Below are 15,613 nucleotides of genomic sequence, written 5' to 3' on the forward strand. Positions count from 1 at the left end.
AATTCGTGAAAGAAACTGTGTGTGCATGCAATTGACCTCATTTTTTAGTGAATTGCATTTCGTTGTGCAATTCACGAAATATGCTCTTTTTTTTTTTTTGCAATTCGTGAAACTAATGAAAAAAATTGTTTTTTTTTTTTTGCATTTCGTGAATTGGTCGACGAAATAGACTTTTTTTTTTTTTGCATTTCGTGAATTGATCAACGAAATAGGCTTTTTATTTTTATTTTATTTTTTTTGCATTTCGTGAATCAATGAACGAAGACTTTTTTTTTCGTTGACCAATAAGAAATAGACTTTTTTTTTTGCATTTCGTGAAATTAATGAAAGAAACTGTTTTTTTTTATTTCGTTGACCAATAAGAAATAGACTTTTTTTTTTTTTTTGCATTTCGTGAATCAATGAACGAAATAGTTTTTTTATTTTATTTCGTTCATCTAAAAACAAAATATATATATATATATATTTATCCTATTTCATTGATATATGAAATAAAATATTAAAAAAAATCCAATTATTTTCCTATTTCGTTTTTATATAAACGAAATACAAAAATAAAATAAAATGTTTATCCTATTTCATTGGAATATAAACTAAATGCAAAAAAAAAAAATTATAATTTCCTATTTCGCTGGAATATAACCGAAATGCAATATATATATATATATATATATATATATATATATCTTTTTTAGATGAACGAAATAAAATAAAAAAACTTTTTGGTTCTTTGATTCACGAAATGCAAAAAAAAAACAGTTTCTTTCATTAATTTCAAGAAATGCAAAAAAAAATAAAATAATAAGTCTATTTCGTTGACCAATTCACGAATTGCAAAAAACAAAAGAGCATATTTCGTGAATTGCACAACGAAATGCAATTCACTAAAAAATGAGGTCAATTGCATGCACACACAGTTTCTTTCACGAATTGCAAAAAAAAAAAAAAAAAAAACCTATTTCGTGAATTGCACAACGAAATGCAAAAAAAAAAAAAAATTGTTGCATTTCGCTACATGTGTAGCGTAATGCAACAATTTATTCGGCACCGGAACTCTGTGTGTGTGGGTATTTCGTTGGTTATCCAACGAAATATCCATTTTGGTCTAAAAAAAAAAAGCATACTATTTTGAGCTAATGGCTGCAAAAATACGTCATTTTGGCTCCGGACTCCAAATTTAAGCCTAGAAAGAGATGAGTGTTGACACCCAATTTTGGCCCTCCTTTTTCGTTTAATTAATTTCACTATGTTTCTCAGTCCTGATGTCACGCCCCGAACCATGGCCTGGACGTAACACGGCACTCGGTGCCTGACTACATGTGACCGAGCGAACCACATGACTTGCTGAATCATCATGATGCATAACATAAGCGGAATATAACGTGAATGCATGATGAGCCTTTGTAAAACGTAATAATTCATAATACTTAATAAAGTACTTGTTTAAAACATGAGTGAGCCAAAATGGCTATACGACTCCAAATGTCTGACATAACATAACTGACTGGTCTAGTCTATGAAACATCTATCATGAGTCTAACTGAAAAACATATTTACTAGGACAAGGCCCCCAGCATACCTTTAAATGCAACGCTAAATAAAGAAAACGCAATGTCTAAACCCCGAATGAGATGGGGCTCACCAATAAGCTGGTACGAGCAAATCCTAATGGTCAGAAGCGTCGTCCTGTAAATCCGTACCTGCATCGTGAAATACAGGCCCCCGGGAAATAAAAAGGGGACGTCAGCACATTGAATGTACTGGTATGTAAAGCACCCGGAAGAAACAACATGGGACATGAAATAACATAGTAAGGACTGAAACTGAAAACTTGGACATGAACATGAGCATGAGCATGAGTACATGTATGTATACATAACATGAGTAAAACATGGTAAGTAGGGAGAGCATTTCATAAACCGACATATTATATCATATCATATCACCACGTGGGTACGTGGAGTCTGGCACCTCGCCGGACCAGCAGAGCCCTCATACCTTGCCAGAGTATAAGGTAGTAATTTACCACGTGGGTACGTGGAGTCTGGTACCTCGCCGGACCAGCAGAGCCCTCATACCTTGCCTGAGTATAAGGTAGTAAGGTACCACGTAGGTACGTGGAGTCTGGTACCTCGCCGGACCAGCAGAGCCCTCATACCTTGCCTGAGTATAAGGTAGTAAGGTACCTGATGGATCCATTTAGTGTAAAATTAAGGTATCGTCCTATCTGGACGGAGCGATCCTTGTCCTACGGTGGCTTCGTAGTTTCAGGCTATCTAAGCCTTCTCGGTAATTTGTGCAACTCCCAAAAACATGAACATAATATATTTGGCTAAGAAGCCCATGACTTTCGTGAATTTACTTGTATTTGTCTTGGAATCATGATTTCACGAAATAACTTGTAAACATGGTTTCATGAAATAGCTTGTAAACATGTTCTTGATTTATAAGTAATACAATAGTTCATAATCATATATTTGTAGTTGACTTGAAAACATGTTTATAACTTACAAAATAACTCATGCAGTTTCATATGAACATAATGAGAACACATGAGGAAGAATTCATGATTCATGGATTAAGCTAGGATTCCTAATGTCCGTAATGGAAGGTTAGGAGTACAATAACGAACATATATACGGGATTCATGTACATACATACATAATTAAGGGCTACCAATATGTTGGGTTTAATGCCCTAGGATTTGAACTTCATAGATTTTACGAAACGGATCATGGGGAAGAACGTAGAGGTTCCCACATGTGGATGGAAGTTCTACATACCTTAACTTCCTGCCTTTGAGCGTATCACAATGTTCTTCAACCCCCTTCAACTTCAATCTATAGCAATACAAGTCATAGGGATTTTATATTAGCAACAATATCCATGTTTTGTTCATCTAAGCATTTTATCAAACACTTAGTGGGCATGAAGCTCTATAACCCTCATAAATGGTGTTTTCTTCACCAAATCCCCATTCTTTTACTTCTAGCTAATACTACAATCTCAATTAGATGTAATTAACATCATTCTTCATCATCCATATGAATACAACAATCCCATTTCAACAATCCAACTATTCTAGCATAGTTCATATAATTCTCTTCAACAAATCCAATTATTATTCTTCCAAGAATTTATCAATTCACAACTATAAATTATTAGGGAGTAGAAACATTACCTTTTTGGGTAGTCACCACGAAATCAACACCCCTAAGTCCGATCTTTAGCTTAAAATGACGGCAACAATATGTACCACACTTTGTCCTTCACGAGCTTCGGGATTTGGGGCCTTAAACTTGGTTGATTCTGTACTTTCTCTCTCTAGCTCTCCTCTCTCTCACTTCCTCTCTCTAAAAATCTGAAATTTGAGGGAAATGGAGGCTGCTAGGGTTTTCATTTCCCTTAAATACTAAGGGGAAAATGGGTTGACCCAACTTGAAAACGGGTTGGGACCTATCTGTCTTAAAACGTTCATATATCCATATCCTGACGACGCTTGGGAACCCACAACCTATGGTTGGAAAGGTATTTCAATTATCTACAACTTTCATTCTTTGAGTTTTCCCAAATTCTCAACTTACGATAGGGTTATGGCCTCCCGAAGTCAGGTGACCCGAAACGTACATACGGACCAAGATACGGTCACTGTTACGGTCCCGTAACACAAGGGACGGACCGTAACTTGGTACCGTACCTTGGTGAAAATTTCCAGTGAGGTTCTGGAAATTTTCGGGACGTTACGGTCCACTGTTACGGCCCGTAACACGTGTTACGGTCCGTAACGTCACCGTTACGCTGACAGAAATTCCAGCGAACAGTCTTCAGTAAAATGGGCATAACTCTTTGCACAGATGTCCGTTTAACCCCCATAATATACCGTTGGAAATCTATTTCAAAGGGCTACAACTTTCATCAAGGAAGGCTTCCCAAATTCCAAATTAATAATGAGGTTATGGTCTTTGGAAGTAAGACCTTCTATAAACTCACTTGGAAACATGCCCCGTAGAGTGGTTTTCAACTTTGCTTTGCCCAAAGACTCTTCTCATGTATTGATTGGGTTTCAAACATCATTTATACACTACTCAAATTGAGTTTATTATACCCCCATCTTATGATACAAATCTTAGCCCGAAGCTACGAGGTGTTACACCTGAAAATTCGCCAGAATGAATTTGGAATATTTTCATTAATTATTACGCTATTTTTCGAGATATATTTCTCTAAGTTAAGAACACTCTTATTTCTTAAAAAATTACCAAACATCATATTTTCATATTAAAAAATTACTAAACATCATTCTTTACAGTTAAATCCCTCAAAAATAGTGTTGATATTCCTATATCAATATTCGCATTGGCATTTTTCCTTTGATCATATTTATTACTATGTTAATCATCGTTTATTCTATTTTAAAACTAAATACGTATATTAAATTACTTGTATTATAATTTTGATATGTACAAATTTTGAGAATTAATTAGGACAAAGAAGCATATTTTTATTAGTTCAAAATGAAAAGGAATTAGGATGATTAATTCATCTACATAATATTGGGTCAATTCCCTTCTCCCCCAAATTAAATCAGCAACCCAACAACTCTAAGCTCAAAAAAAGGCAAAATTTAAAGACCACAAATATGAGGGGCAGAATTGCCCAGCCTAAATGAAGAAAATTATATTAGGGCCCGATTATAGCTGCTCAAGCTATTTTACGAGAGCTACAAGGTACATACTCTATTTTTCATATACATATGTATACTATCTTATTCTTTTATTAAATCATTCAATCTTCGTTACACTATGTGTGTACCTATATCTATCAGGGTACTTATACATATTATTATATTCTCAATGGGTATTTCTAAAAGTATACCTCTTTATACTATTTTTCATATGGTAAACATATTTCATGTATATGTTATTTTCTCATAAAAAATATATACTTTTATACTCTACATTATATGTTCTATCCTTATATACCATAACCATATTTATACCCAAATCTTCAAAAATACACATGTACTCTTTTGTAAATAATATACATTCCCAGCGTCTATAATCTTACAACCCGTATTAATTACTTTCCTTTATAATGAGTGTACCCACATACTATTATTTTTAAACACGTACCATACATATACTATCTTATTTCCATTAATTCCCTTGGTCGTTTTTTTTACATTATATATATGCATCTATATAGTACTATCATGACATCAATAACTATTTTTTCAGTTACCCATTATATACATATCACGTATACACGTTATTTTCTTATAATATATATATATATTATACATGTTATTCTTATACAAAATAAACGTCACACATATTTTCCTCATGCATACATTAGCATTAACTACTTCCTTTATATATATACATTTACTCACATAGTTACAATTACCTTAAAACCCCTATTTTTTCTATACAAATAGTTTTGAGAGAGTAGTTTTCTTTTCCGCAATTCTTTAAATAGGTGATAATAAATAATTAGATAATCCCCCTCTAGTATTAATTAAGCTAAGTTTAAAGACTGTTCTCGGATAGGCTCTGAGGGATGCTTAATACCTTCCCCTCGGGGTAAATAAAACCCTTACCTAGAATCTCACGGGTTTCAAAGACTAGAAATGGAGTTTACTTTTTTTAATGGTTTCCTAATATTTCCTAAAATTAGGTGGCGACTCCGAAAATTTACAAAACCAGAGGAAACATAGTCATAAATTGTGAACTAATTTTAATCCGTTAAAAATAGGGCATGACAGTGAGTATGTTTTGCATGGTCATAGTGAAGAAATGGACTATCTGATTATTTTATCTTTCCATTTCTTTGTGGTGCCATTTGGTTGTAGACATTATTCTAAAACCATCTGTAGTCATTTGTGTGAAACTGGAAGGGAAATACTTTGTTAAAAGTTAGAGAGAATGCATGCACAAAATCTATTCTTGGAGTACTTGGCAAGCAAATGGAAAATTCCAAAAAGCAACAATTACTTCTTCCTTTTTCTTCGTTACAGTGTCTGCCATTGCAAGAAAGCATATATTTTGGAGAAGTCATCAAATGAGTTTACAAGTTTGAGTGAAGCAAGATATGGAATCAGATCTTCACTACTTTAAGACTTTAAAATGTTAGCTAATAGACACTTCCACTTTAATTCTATCATTTTGACCCCACTCTTCCTCTTTCTTTATTCTCAAGCCTGAATGCAGAGCTTATATATATCTCAGTGAATATATTGCTTTGAAGAAAAGAACCAAATTCTCCATTGCCGCTCTTTGATCTTTTATTTTCATACCATATTCTACATTGCCGCTCTTTCAGCTTTCATTTACGCACCAAATTCTCTATTGCTACTTTTTTCATCCTTTTACCAAATTCTATACATTTCCGCTCTTTCAGCTTTCATTTCCACACCAAATTCTCCGTTGCTACTCTTTCATTTTATACCAAATTCTACATTGCCGCTCTTTGATCATTTATTTTCATGCCAAATTCTACATTGCCGCTCTTTCAGCTTTCATTTACGCACCAAATTCTCTATTGCTACTTTTTTCATCCTTTTACCAAATTCTATACATTGCCGCTCTTTGAGCTTTCATTTCCGCACCAAATTCTCCATTGCTACTCTTTCATCTTCATACCAAATTCTACATTGCCTCTCTTTCAGCTTTCATTGCCGCACCAAATTCCCCATTGCTACTCTTTCATTTTCATATCCAATTCTCCATTCCTGCTCTTTCATTTCCATACCAAATTCACTGTTGCAGATTTTTGTGCTTTCATTTCACACCAAATTCTTCAAGCCTGCTGCTTTTTGAGATTTCATTTCATATCACCTTTACTTCCCAGTAACTAAGAAAACCAATCAAAAAGAGAGAATTAAAAAAAAAAAAAAAATTGCAGTAACAAAGGAGATAGCTATGGATTTCTTATCTAAAGTTGTGGACAAAGTCACAGATTGGTTGATCGATTCAATTGTGCGAGAGATTGGGTATTTCTTTACCTATGAGAGCAACATCAGAACTTTGGATAATGAATCTGCAAAGCTGGAGAATATCAGAAGTGGAGTGCAGCTAAGAGCGGAGGCTGACCGGAGAAGCTTACGCGAAATTTCATCCATCATGGAGGATTGGTTAAATAGTGTTAATACGACTACTGCAGATGTGGCGAGTATACTGCGAGGTAGAGCTGAGGTTGAAAGAGGTTGTTTCTATGGCCGTTGTCCAAACATGAAGTCACGTTACTTGCTGAGTAAGAGATCGAAGGAAATTGCACAGGATGTGATTAAACTTCAAACTGAAGGAAAAGATCATGTTAAGTTCTCCCATCCTGTCGAAATTGTAGTTATGCCTAGTAACAGGGGTGAGGAGTTTGACTCCAGAAAACAGGAGGAGGAAGAGGTCATGGAAGCTTTGAGAGATGATAGGGTCATTATTATTGGGATATGTGGTATGGGTGGTGTCGGTAAGACGAAACTGGCTGAGAAAATAAGAGCAAGGGCGAAAAAAGAAATGATGTTTGATGAGGTTGTAATGGCAACTGTCAGTCAACAACCAGACTGGAAAAGGATTCAAGGTGAGACCGCAAGAGAAGTCGGGCTGACATTAGAAGGGGATAATTTATGGAGTCGTGGAGATCGGCTGCGTTCAAGGTTAATGGATCAGGAGAGTATCCTTGTAATATTGGATGATGTTTGGGAGGCTCTTGATCTAAAGAAACTTGGAATTCTCAGTGGTATCAACCACAACCATCGGTGCAAAGTAATATTGACAACGCGCCTCCGAGATGTTTGTGAAGCTATGGAGGCTCAGACGATCATGGAAGTTGCAACCTTATCTGAAGAAGAGGCATGGATCCTTTTCAAGCAGAAAGCTGGTAATTCAGTTGACGTTGCTTCCCTTCATCTCACAGCAAAAGATATTGCCGCTGAATGCAAGGGGCTGCCACTTGCAATTATTACAGTTGCAGGAGCACTAAAGCATAAGAGCAAGCCTTCATGGGAGGATGCCCTTCTACAATTACAAAGATCAGCACCAACAAATATCCCAGGAGTGATTAAAAATGTGTATCAATCTCTCAAGTTAAGCTATGATTACTTGGAAAGTGATGAAGTCAGGCACCTTTTCTTGCTTTGTTCCTTATTCGAACAAGATAGTAATATCTGGTCAGAGCAATTACTTAGATATGGAATGGGGCTTGGCATCTTTTCAGAAATTAAAAATTTAGAAGAAGCAAGAAAGCGGGTGTGTCATCTGTTAGAAACATTGAAAGATCGGTTCTTGTTATCTGAAGGCTACACTGATGTTTATGTCAAAATGCATGATGTAGTCCGTGACGTGGCTGTATATATTGCGTCTGAGGGCAAGCATGTCTTTATGGTAAATCACGATGTGAACTCAGAAGAGTTCCCAAGAAGAACTTCTTACGAGCCATACAGTCACATGTCAATTGTTGCAAAAGGATTTGATGAGCTCCCTAAACCAATATCTTGCCCACGACTTGAGTTTCTAATGTTAAAATTCTCTCAAAGGCCATTCAAATTGCCGGATGATTTTTTTGTTGGAATGAATAAACTCAATGTCTTAAGCCTGAGTGGATATAAGGACTCAGTTCTGTCTTTTCCAGCATCAATTCAGAGGTTGTCAAATCTGCGTACACTATCTCTGATTAATTTAGGGTTGGATGACATATCCATCATTGGCGAACTTGTCAATTTAGAAATTCTCAGCATCAGAAATTCTTACTTAGAGGAGCTCCCAGTGGAGATAGGAAAATTGACCAATCTAATTATGTTAGAGTTTTGGAATGATGAAAATGAAGTACTTAAAAGGATTTCACCAGGGGTCTTATCAAGACTAGTTCGATTGGAGGAACTAACAATATATCCATGTTCTGACGAAGTGATTTACAGTAACTTGGACCTTTCCTCCAAGCTGACACGGTATGCTCTAATAGTGGGTGGTGATAGTTACGTCGAGAGTTCACTCGCAGATAAGTACAACAGGATTATAGTTCTCGATGGGGTCACTGAGACCACCCCATTGGGTGATTGGATCTGCCGCCTGTTGAGGAAGAGTGAACTTGTACATTCAAGCGGAAATGGCTCCAAGAATGTGCTGACCGAGTTGTTGCTCGATGGATTTCAGAACGTGAAAGATCTCTGCCTGGCTGATTGCGATTCATTGACACATTTATTGAATATCCACTGTCAGAATAATATTCCGTTTCCCAAACTCGAAAGGTTGGTGGTAATCGATTGTCCTCATCTACGGTATCTTTTTTGTATGTCCTCGGCTGTAGGGAGTTCGTCAAACACGGCAGTAGTTTGCCCTGATGATGAGGAGGAGGAAGAGGAGATCTATCAAAGGATACATATCAGACCACAAGGGAACAAGGTCCAAGTAATCAAGTTCCCCAATTTATACCACTTGGACCTTGAAAATCTGTTTTGCCTCACTCACTTTTGCAGTGACACTGTTGAGGGCATTGAGTTCCCTCAGTTACGATTCATGTGCCTCTATTACATACAAGAGTTCCAAAATTTCTGGCCTACAGCCAACAACTCTATCACGGACTCAAATCCTCTTTTTGATGAAAAGGTGTGCTTCTACTTTTCTACCTCTGACGTGTCATGAATTTTTTTATTTTCCATTTCTTATTAGGAGGGTTTTTATGAATTAAAATATTACCTTATACTTGAGCATTAAAGATCTTTACTTACACAATGTCTAGTTTTTTCTATTATGTACAATATTTTATTATTTTTACCTGTGTACTTTATCTATAATTTAATTTATATTTTATCTTATGCTAAATTTTCAATTATAAAATATTTTCTAACTTGTAATTTGAAGTTCATTTACAGTATAAATAGAATATATTTTAGGATTTGTTATAAAATCTGCCTCTATTTTTAATAATTATTTGTCGTGTTTCGTGTATAGAATTTAAAGTATAAATAGATTATATTTTGCAAATTTTTATATGATACTTATAGATGCTTCTCAACCAAATAGAAAAATGAAAATTGAAAATTAATTATAGAACAGTCACCAAAAAAAAAAAACATGTGTACTAGTGAATCCTTAAAGCAAAAAGAAACTCCTCAAGAACAATTATGGCTGAAGCATTGAAGAATTTTATTCACAATATTTAATGCATTGAAAGATTATTCTACTGATAGTGACGATCTTGCTGAAAGACAAACATGGAAACTCAAAATTTTGATTAACGCTATTAAGGGATAGATTTGATTTACGCCAGAAAAGGAAATACTAACAAATTTGATTAGAGTACAACTAGGACTCTAATTATTTTAATATCTTTTTCTAAATCATAATTGTAAAAGTTATCATGATTGTCCTTTAATTTACCTGATGATGTAAAGTGTTTTATACAGTGCATAAAACTTAAACTCATATATTAAAGGTTCTCACTCTCTTTTATTCTCGATTGTATAAATAAATTATTGAATTTGATTGCTATTAATAAAAAAATTCTACTAGCAAATTATTTTAAATTTTTGTATTCTTCTCATTCTTTATTAATTAAATTGTTAACTTATAATTACTAGAAATTTTAAAAAAGAGAACAAATATCATGTTATTAAAATAAAAAGTTAAAAGAGACAAACTTTTATAATTTATAGGATAAAATATGTATTTGAAAAATTAGAGTGAGGTAGGAGGGAGAGAAAGCTTGTTGTTTAAAATTGGAGAGAGAATTTAATTTTTAAAGCAAATCCAGAAGAAAAAAAAACTTTTATTCATTTTTGTAATGCACTGTTAGAGAGCTCCCCTGTCTCCACCCTAATTTTCCCCAACTCGTTCTCGTCTTGCAACAGACTGATGGTATTTGAAAAAGCAAAAGTTGTTATCAGTAATAGAAAAACAAAAGATAATTAAAAATATTTAAATGAAACAAAAAAAAAACAGTATAGAAGTCATCCAATTCAACAAAATTCTCAATTACACTTTGTTAAATTGGGGAATTTTCTATGTTTGAACTACTCCTGTATTCTAATCCATTTTTTCTTCTTTTTGTTTCATTTGAATGCCTTCTTCATTTGTCTTTTGTTTTAAAAATTATGGATAGGCAAAATTTAAATATTGTGAACTTTTTTTTCTTTTTAATTTTCTAATATGGAATTTATAAAGTGGCAAAGCACTTACATGGCCAGTGGCATGTCATAACCTATTGCTGAAAATTTGACGTTCTAATTATTTCTATTTTCTAAGCAATTGACACATAGTTCAGTTACTTTAATGCGACAAAAAAATATTTCAGTAACTTTAGTGTTTTAAGTGGGTAAAATGTAGTAACTTAAATGGGGCAAAATATAGTTTTTGTAACTTTACTGTTTACGACAGATAAGTGGGTAAAGTTCACCAATCATTTATGAAGATAACCCTATTTTAGTGCTACGAATCCTGATTTTTCTTCTTCAGTTTCTACTTGGAATAAAACTCAAGAATTAAAATATCCTGCTAATTCTAATTCCATCATTTCATTTAAGTAAATAGTTTTTCACTTCCTATTACCTTGATGTACAATGAGATATGGTTCATTTTTCGATTTGTACTTGAAGTTATATTGAACTTTCAACCGTTATACAAATATAATTCCTTCAACGTTTGCAGGTTTCTTGTCCCAGTCTGGAAGAGCTAGAACTCTATAGGGCTGACAGCATAACTGCTCTATGCTCTCACCAACTTCCAATTGGCTACTTCAACAAACTTGAAATATTGAGAGTATCGTATTGTGACAACGTGAAAAACTTGATGTCTCCATCAGTGGCCAGAGGTGTTCTGAATCTCCGAATACTAAGTATAGCAGATTGTCCATTAATGGAAGAAGTGATCACAGAAGAGGAACAACAAGGAGAAGAAATGACTAATGAGCCATTATTTCCCCGGTTGGAAGAGCTGCACCTTATCCTTCTACCAAAGCTGGGACATTTCTTTATGACAAAGCGTGCTCTTGAATTTCCATTTCTCAGAGAAGTGCATATTTATTGCTGCCCTAAAATGAAGACGTTTTCTGTGAGTACACCGAGTCTCGAAAAGATGAAAACTTTTTTTGAGGTGAACGATGATCTTGGGGTGGAAGATGATCTCAATAAATGGATACAGCGGAGGTTCAATTCAAAGGTTTGTCTTGTGCTGCTGTATATTCTCTGTCATGGATTAACACACCCCTTTCTACTGCTCTGTTTCCGTTTTAACTATTAGTACTATACTAAGTAATATCTAGATAGTTGTTTATGTTTATCACTTGAAGCAACTTTCTTTCACTTGCCCAATTATATCCAATTAGAAATCTAAATTGTAAGCGTACTCTTTTATCTTTCAACGAGTTATAATTGTACTTTCTAATCTAGTCATCTCTGTCATTTTGCAATCTCCGCTTCCAGGAACAAGAAGCTAGTCATGGCTCTGCTGATGGCGACAAATCCGAAGCTAGTCATGGCAATGAATCTTGAAGCTTGTGGTAGCGATGAATCAAATGTTCTCAGAGTATCATTCTGAACTCAAAGTCAGATTTAAATAAGTGTAATAATGCAAATATCTTTTCATTTTCTCAAGCACATTTTAATTCCTTCTCTAAGAACGTGTTTAAGCATTTTGTGTAAATTAAAGACCTTAGCTGAAATATAATTATTTCGCAGTCATGTGATGATGAATGATTGAATCCTCAACCCAGAACTATTATAAAATGGAAATCGTATCTCCGCTTTTATTATTTTTTTAATGGAAATAAAGAGTGGTCATACATAATTCAAAAGTTGAAGCAACAACAAATTTTGCAAATATGTTGAATGCATAGTTTTAGTGTTTATTTAGCATGTTTATTTTGGAATGATATTGGGTTGGTGTAGCTGGTCTTGCATCATTAAAAAAGAAATGGAAAAGGGTCAAATATACTCCTCGTTATACTTTGGGTCTAAATATACCCCTAAGGTTATACTTTGGGCCAAAATATACCGTTCCACCGTGAAAGCTGTCTACCTTGGACATTCTATCCTACATGACAATGATATTTGATAAGATTGATGTCACGTGATATTGCCACCTCATCACCCCTAATCCATTTTATTCCTCTCATCCTCCACCGCCATTTCCACTATTACCGCCATATTATCCTTCAATCCCTCCTTCAATCCCAACAAGGTGATTACACCACCTCCAATCCCAAGTACAACTACCCTAATTCTGTCCATAACTCAGCTCCGATCCCAAACCCCACCCCATCACCACCGTCATACTCCTCTGCTCCGCTGTTCACCGCCACTTACAACACTCCGTCTTCAGATTATTTATCTTATCCTTCTTCTTACCCTCCTCCTTATACACACAATCCGATTTACTCTCCACTGTTCCGCCATCTCCATTACAGTCCTAGAACCCTCAGCCCCAGCCCTCCTCTCCTTCTCCTTCATTTGAATCTCACGGACCTTACCAAAAACCCAGTTCATTCTCAAGGACCTTATTATCCAATTCCTAATTCTTCCTATCCTTCAGTTTATCCAATTCTGAATTTTAATTATACCTGAAAGTTTGATCAAAATAGACCTTATTTTGATGATCACGTTGTATTATTCCTTCCCAACCCAATCGACATATTAGGTCAGTGTTGTTTGATTTCACTCTTACACAACCCGTGACCAGTACTCAATAATTGAATACCACAACTTACTGTCTTCTCTAACGTTTAACTTCTACCACCATTAAAATACACAAACATTAAAGTTTCTGACATATCCTTGCTGGTCCTCTCTTTCCCACTTTATGATTTTGGTTATAGAGAGAGAATTGGAGGGATAATTTTTTTCTAGAGCTCTAACTATATGGCGGTAATGGTGGTGGAGGGTGAAAATTTTATTGGTGGAAGCTGGGAGAAATAAAATGGATTAGGGTTGATGAGGTGTCAATGCCACAGGGCATCCAACTCATCAAATATCATTGCTATGTTGGATAGGATATTCAATGTGGACAACTTTAAAGGTAGAAGGGTATTTTTGTGCCCAAAGTATAGCCGTAGGGATATATTTGGAACCAAAGTATAACGAAAGGTATATTTAGCCCTCTCCCAATAGTACAGGGGTATATTTGGCCCTTTTCCAAAAAAGAAAAGATTAACGTCAAGCTTACAACTCAGAAATACAAGTTAATAAATTACACACAAATTTAACTTCTATACAATATTGTTACAAATGTTTACACTATCACGTCATCTAAAAGATGATCACATATAACCATCCATAAAAAATAAAGCAGGATTAAAACCCTGGAAAATGCAGGTTACTTGTTACAAGTCACAGTACGTTGAAATCTATTGACAGTGCTAGAGAGGTAATAGCTTCAAACTTGATATCAATTAAACCTGTCAACCGGTTCAAACCGGACCGGACCGGTAACCGGTTAGAAAACCGGCCGGTTTCCGGTCTAAAAATCAGAACCGGCCACCGATTCCGGTTTAACCGGTTCCGGTTTATCAGTTTTAAACTGGAAACCGGACCGGTTTTAAACTGTCCAAAACCTCTTTTTTTGGTATAGTATATATATATATTATAGTATTTATTAGTATCTTGTAGGTATATTTACATATGTTATATAAGTTTATAAGTAAAGTTTATATATTTACTGACTAACAGCATATACGTATATATATATATATATATATATATATATATATATATATATATATTAAGTTATATGCTTAAGTTATACTACATATACCTAAAATATACTAAGAATATACTTATATATATCAATATACTCAGGTTATATATATATATATATATATTATAACTTAAGTTATTTATAGTTTAAGTTTTTTCTAAGTTTAGAAATTAAGTATATTTATATTATAAGTATATTCTTAGTATGCCGAGGGTCTTTCGGAAATAGCCTCTCTACCTTCCAAGGTGGGGGTAAGTTCTGTGTACACTTTACCCTCCCAAGACCTCACGGTGTGGGATCCAACTGGGTATGTTGTTGTTGTTGTATATTCTTAATATATTTTAGTTATTTTTCAAGTATATAACTTTCTAGTTTTTAATTTAAGTAAATGTATATTATAAGTATATTCTTAGTATATTTTAGGTATACTCCTAACTTAATATAAGTAAAAATATGAACACAAGTAAATAGAAGAAAGCTCAATGAGCCATATATTTTATGCATTCTTGGATAACATTTATTTGCAAGATGTAATTTTTTTTAACTTGCAAATAATACATGAGTTGCAAAGAAATAGTAGAATAATAAAATCACCAATTCTCAATCATTTGGTTAATTTCCCCCATGTCATATTCGGCCATGGAGATATCTTCAAAGTCTTCTATTTGGTCCGGTCCGCTTGCTATCAAATCTTCAATCTCTTCCTCTTCGCCTTCCACCGCTTCTAAGTTTTGGTTGCGTCGCTCCGATCTAATCCAATCGCGAATGCACACTAGTACTTGCAAGCTAAATCCGGATAATGAGTGTCTATGGTCTCCAATTTGTTGTCTTCCTTGGCTAAATGCACTCTCCGAAGCCACGGTTGATATTTGAACCGTAAGGATAGCTCGAGCCATTCTTGAAAGTATCGGATGACTCGCCTTGTATTTCTT

General features: G+C 34.6%; 1 protein-coding gene across 1 annotated transcript; it reads left to right on the top strand.

Annotated features, from left to right (window-relative positions):
- Nucleotides 1-6,064: 6,064 nt before the first annotated feature.
- Nucleotides 6,065-12,670, top strand: LOC132607036 (probable disease resistance protein At1g61300). The gene is made up of 3 exons (XM_060320824.1): nucleotides 6,065-9,599; nucleotides 11,640-12,149; nucleotides 12,413-12,670. Exons 1-3 carry the CDS (start codon nucleotides 6,921-6,923, stop codon nucleotides 12,479-12,481), a joined length of 3,258 nt encoding a protein of 1,085 aa, XP_060176807.1. The 5' UTR covers nucleotides 6,065-6,920; the 3' UTR covers nucleotides 12,482-12,670.
- The last annotated feature ends 2,943 nt before the right edge of the window (nucleotides 12,671-15,613 follow it).

The sequence above is a fragment of the Lycium barbarum genome, chromosome 8 (genome assembly GCF_019175385.1).
Source record: "Lycium barbarum isolate Lr01 chromosome 8, ASM1917538v2, whole genome shotgun sequence".
In the NCBI taxonomy this organism is placed as follows: Eukaryota; Viridiplantae; Streptophyta; class Magnoliopsida; order Solanales; family Solanaceae; genus Lycium; species Lycium barbarum.

Bases quoted from the DNA above. Each gene is read 5' to 3' on its own strand.
- LOC132607036 (XM_060320824.1), top strand. From the start codon at position 6,921: ATGGATTTCTTATCTAAAGTTGTGGACAAAGTCACAGATTGGTTGATC. The intron at 9,600-11,639 runs GTGTGCTTCTAC...CAACGTTTGCAG, and splicing joins ATCCTCTTTTTGATGAAAAG to GTTTCTTGTCCCAGTCTGGA. The intron at 12,150-12,412 runs GTTTGTCTTGTG...CTCCGCTTCCAG, and splicing joins AGCGGAGGTTCAATTCAAAG to GAACAAGAAGCTAGTCATGG.